We start from the raw sequence: 5,554 nt of genomic DNA, 5'->3' as shown, positions 1-5,554 counted from the left end.
TTAATTAAAAAAATATATATATATACACACACACACAAATAATCCTGATATGATTATACAAATGTATTAAATTATCACATGTATACTGAAAATATGTACATATATGTGTCAACTAAAAGATTTTTTAATGTTTATAAATATATACACAGAAAGTATTTTTCTGTGTGTGTGTATATATATATACACAACTCCTCAAATTCCTGTACTCCAGAAATTCTCCCACCTCAACATTAAGTCCATTTCTATTAAACTATTCCTAAATTAGAGCTCCAGTTTGGTTGGCAGAACGGTCCAATATTTTGACAGAGAAATCAAGTTATTTTGATATATGAGGAGAGGCTTTACTATATATAAAAATATATATTTATATATATTTATATAAATAAATACTACATATAAATATATATATACACACACACATATATACAGAAAAAGATACTGATTACATTTTCAAATGCCTGTCTTACCAGATAGGTATTCCAGAATTTCTGTTTCAGGTCCAAAAATATGTCATCCTTTTCCTGGAGAATGCTCATACCTATTTGCAAAACACCAAAAGAATTTTAAAACATTCAGTAGGGTACCGTATAACAGTGCAGGTTTCAGTTTTCCATTCCAAAATGCAAAGTAACCATCAGTATCATCCATCAATACGACCCTTCTGATCCAACAGTGAAAAGAGAACATAGTCAGGCATGGTGGCTCAAGCCTGTAATCCCAGCAGTTTGGGAGGCCAAGGCAGGCAGATTGCTTGAGTCCAGGAGTTTAGAGACCAGCCTGGGCAACAGGGCAAAACCCATCTCTACAAAAAATACAAATATTAGCCAGGTGTGGTGGCGTGCCTGTAGTCATAGCCACTCAGGAGGCTGAAGTGGGAGGATTGCTTGAGCCTGGGAGGTAGAGGCTGCAGTGAGCTGTGATCCTGACACTGCACTCCAGCCTGGGCAACACAGCAAGACCCTGTCTCAAAAAAAAAAAAAAAAAAGAAAAGAAAAAGAAAATAGAACATAATCTCCACTCTAAAACTAGATAAATTTTAAAGGAATGATAAATACGAAGTGAGAATAGCAGAGTATAAAAGTTATAGCAGAACAATTATTTTTTCAAAAACTATAGCAATTCACAAAAAGAATCAAGTTACAATAGTGGGCCTATTGGTTACTTTTCTCTACCTTGCAAACATTTTGTGAAATGTCGAACATTTGAACATTTTGAATTTTTAATTTCTATCTTTTAAAAAAAAGCTAGTGGACTGGTTGTGGTGCCTCACGCCTGTAATCTCAGCACTTTGGGAGGCTGAGGCGGGTGGATCACCTGAGGTTGGGAGTTTGAGACCAGCCTGACCAACATGGAGAAACTCCCTCTCTTCTAAAACTACAAAATTAGCCCCACGTGGTGGTGCATGCCTGTAATTCCAGCTTCTCAGGAGGCTGAGGCAGAAGGATCACTTGAACCCAGGATTTGGAGGTTGCGGTCAGCTGAGATCACACCACTGCGTTCCTGACTGGGTCACAGAGCAAGACTCCATCTCAAAAATATAAAAATAAGAAAAGGCTAGTGGACCCAAATACTCTGGCAACTACAAATTTCCCATCGGTATTACCCTATTCAAAAATTGAAAGTGGAACACCAATTCAGCCTTCCTAAAAACACTTTGAAAACTTTGATCTTCAACCTCCCTGAAGAGAAATTCACGGCCTGGGCAATATATCAAGACCTTGTCTCCACAAAACAATTTAAAAACCAGCCAGGTATAGGGGTGCACGCCTGTGGTCCCAATTACTCCAGAGGCAGAAGTGGGAGGATTGCTTGAGCCTAGGAGGTCGAGGCTGCAATGAGGGGTGATCACATCACTGCACTTCAGCCTGAGGGAATAGAGTCAGACCCTGTCTCAGAAAAAGTAAAGGAAAAAAGAAAAATGAAATTCAGGTAGCAAGGCAAAGCTCTCCTATTTTAGAAAGGGTTGTAAAACTGAGAGTACTTTTTTTTTTTTTGAGACGAAGTCTTGCTCTGTCGCCCGGGCTGGAGTGCAGTGGCCGGATCTCAGCTCACTGCAAGCTCCGCCTCCCGGGTTCACGCCATTCTCCTGCCTCAGCCTCCCGAGTAGCTGGGACTATAGGCGCCCGCCACCTCGCCCGGCTAGTTTTTTGTATTTTTTAGTAGAGACGGGGTTTCACCGTGTTAGCCAGGATAGTCTCCATCTCCTGACCTCGTGATCCGCCCGTCTCAGCCTCCCAAAGTGCTGGGATTACAGGCTTGAGCCACCGCGCCCGGCCGAGAGTACTTTAAAAATTCTTTCCAATCCCCAGTTAGGAGGTAGGGGAAATAAGAGCCTTATTAGTTAATTACAGAAGATTCTTACATGACTCAGCAAAATATTGGTAATACTGTGTTCCACTTACCTAGCATTAATTAAATGCTAAGTACTTTATGCGCCTCATTTCATGTGTCCCTCCTTACAGTTCGCTAAGGTAGGTAGAGTTACAAATGAGGAAAAGAGCTTAGAGAGGTTAATAGCAGACGGAATTCAACCCAGGTGTCTGATTCCCAAGCCAGAGTTGTTAATCTGTTACAACTCTGGTTCCCCAAGGTGACCCCAGCAAAAAGATCATCTCATTGGTGCAATTTCCATGTAGAGAGCCTCATGCAAAACTCTAATCCATCCCCTTCCACTTGCCCCTTCATGGAAATTTGAGGTGACCAAAACTGAACCAGAAAAACTGAAAACCAGCTGGGCGAGGTGGCTCATGCCTCTAATCCCAGCACTTTGGGAGGTTGAGATGGGCAGATCACTTGAAGACAGGAGTTCAAGACCAGTGTGGCCAACATGGTGAATCCCCGTCTTCATTAAAAATGCAAAAGTTAGCCGGGCGTGGTGGTGTGCATCTTTAATCCCAGTCCCTCGGTAGGCTGAGGCAGGAGAATCGCTTGAACCTGGAGATGGAGGTTGCAGTGAGCTGAAATCGGGCCACTACACACTTCAGCCTGGGCGATAAAGCGAGACTCTGTCTCCAAAAAAGAAAAAGAAAAAGAAAAAGAGAACAATCTCACTAGTTGTTTCAGGATTAAATAGGATTCTGGTCCCCTACCCCTTCACCGGTGTACAAGGCTTCTGTAACAGGTGCTAGGAAGCTGTTTGCAAATCTAGTCTGGAAATCACACCCTGGGACCAGGCAAAGACCTTCTGATAAAACAGGAGGCCCTAGCTCTCAGGCTGTCTGTCCTCCTGACACACTGATCCCATCAGCCATGTAGTTGGCCACAATGGCAATAGGCAACCAGGTTGTTTGTGTTTCTGGTGGGGTCTGTAGGGAAAGGAAGTGAATCCAACTCTTCAAAATAAGGTTCAGGGGGCAGGGTAGCTCTCTTCAAGATGGTGGCTTGTCTGACCTCAACCTGGTTTAGAAAGCACCAACAGCCCTTAGGAGAAATTCCCTCCCATTTGGGATTGGGACCTTGTTCCCCAATCGCAAGGTCAGGCTTAAGACCCACAGAGATTTTCTCCCCAGTTACCCACCCCATCCCCTTCAAGGCTATAGAAATTGCAATGATGATAGAGGCCACAGGTCCCCTTCTGTAAGCAGACGGAAGATCTCCAAAGATCACAAGAATTTAACCAGCTTGAGCAATCAGCCTGTTTTACAGCCTCCTGCCCTCAACCTGTTCCTCCCCAACCCTGGGTGGAATGAGGTCAACCTGTTTGTTTAAACCAGCTCCGAAGTGACCCCAGGTTACTGATAGATGAACCCAAGTTAACTCTCCTCATTTCCATGCTAAAGTCTTCACCCTGGGAGAAGCTATAGCTTCACGACTATAACCTGTGTAACCCATGCAATCTATGTGCTAGCATCATGACTCACTGGGACTCCTACTCTGCATGCAATCACGCACCCTCTCCTTTCTCCATCACCCCATAAAACCCTCCTGTCTCCTTCTCGGGGGGACACACTACTTTGGAGAACACGCCCAGTGTCTTCCTTACTTGTGCCAAGTAAAACTCCCATTGACCAAAACCTGCCTCTTGATGGAGTCATCTGGGACTCCTTAGGGGAATGAACCCCGGTATTTTTCAGGTAACATTTCCATTGCTCTAATTGTAGGCAGTAGAGAAGGTTTCCACAGTCAAGCCCCCACCCCCCACACCCCAGGCCTGGGTTGGATTTTCTAAGGAGAGGGTTCCCTGAACCCTCACAAGTATATAGTCCTCCATGGCAAGGATCCAAGGTCCCTTGATGTCTTCTGTGGGACCCCCAGGGGAAAATCTTGTCACCAAAGCAGGACTAGGCCCCTGGGCATGAGTTTTCTGAAGATCCAGGCCCAACCTCAGATTCCACCTGCTCTGCCCCCCAGGGTCATGGGTCCCCTTGTATTTTGTTCCTGTGTTGGCCCCGGAGCCCCAGGCATGGATTTTCTGAAGAGCAGGTCGGTCCCTTCCCTGCCCCAGGACTGGTTCATGGTCATGCAGCTGCTATGGCCTTGAACTGGGATCTCCTTTATTTTCCCATGGACGCTTTTTCAGGGGAAAAGACCTCCCTAGCCCTGCCTACTCCAGCCTTAACCTACATCCAACCCCCGAGTCTCAGCCCCGACCCTAGTGCCCTAAATTCCTGACTCGGTGGACCTCTGGCTTCCCAATTTCCCGGCTCCCCAGCCAGTGCCCCCCGCAACTTCTCGCAATCAAACACCCCAGCCTCCAGCCTTTGCCCTGGCCTTCCAGGTCCCTGAAGCAGCCCCCGTCTCAGAGCCCCAGCTCCTGCCCGGGACCCCAGGCTCCTGCAGCGCCCTCCCTCCAGCCGCTTGATCCCGAGTCCCTGCCTCCAGTCCCCCAATAGCGGGTCCTACCCCCGAGGTCCCCTCCCGGCCCCTCACCGGCGTAGAAGACCGAGATCGCGATGGGCGCAGCGACCACCTGGTCGCAGAGCAACTTGGCCAGCACCGCGCGCGGCGCGCGGCCCGGGAGCGCGCGCTCCAGCAGGCCCAGCCACACGTAGTTGAAGTTGGCGTGGAAGGTCACCACCAACGTGGCCACGCTCCGCGTCTGGCGCCAGTCGGCCTCGCCGCCCTGCAGCCGCTGCTGCAGCGCGTCCCCGGCAGTGAAGAGCGAGCCGTAGAGCAGTACGTTGGTGGGCCACGGGTGGCGCCGGGCCGCGCGCGAGAATGCCGGCCACCAGCCCGCCATGTCCGCGCTGTGTGCGCCTGCGATCAGGAGCCGGCGTGGTCAGCAGCTTCCTGCACGGCGTCCGAGCCTCCTGGGCCTCCAGCAGCCCTGAGTTGGCGCCGCCCGCACCTGCACCTGCCCCCTCCAGATGCTCCTGAGCGATTGGGCGCCCGACCCGCACATTCAGCTCGCGCCGTCCAATCCGGAGGTCACGGGCCGTCGTTGGGGGTGAACGTTTGAAAGGTGCCGGTCCCACCCCCATGCATGGGTCTATTCACACAAAATACCCAGAACAGGCAAAGCCACAGAGGCAGAAGGCATGGGGTTATTTATTTACTTGTTTATTTTTATTTTTATTAGTTAATTAGATATTTTTGAGATGGAGTCTCGCTCTGT

The 5,554-nt window shown here is 48.5% G+C and overlaps 1 protein-coding gene across 1 annotated transcript; it reads right to left on the bottom strand.

Annotated features, from left to right (window-relative positions):
* Positions 1-467: 467 nt before the first annotated feature.
* LOC113222946 (mpv17-like protein) lies at positions 468-5,316 on the bottom strand (the record flags this gene model as incomplete). Its single annotated transcript, XM_026452521.1, has 2 exons — positions 4,870-5,316; positions 468-538 (listed from the first exon to the last, which is right to left on the bottom strand). Coding segments are annotated over exons 1-2 (381 nt in total), but the record flags the coding sequence as incomplete, so codon positions are not given.
* Between the last annotated feature and the right edge of the window lie 238 nt (positions 5,317-5,554).

The sequence above is a fragment of the Piliocolobus tephrosceles genome, unplaced genomic scaffold, assembly GCF_002776525.5.
Source record: "Piliocolobus tephrosceles isolate RC106 unplaced genomic scaffold, ASM277652v3 unscaffolded_36694, whole genome shotgun sequence".
NCBI lineage: Eukaryota > Metazoa > Chordata > Mammalia > Primates > Cercopithecidae > Piliocolobus > Piliocolobus tephrosceles.
Note: the sequence above shows the minus strand (reverse complement) of the source record. Positions and strands in the feature narration are given on the sequence as shown.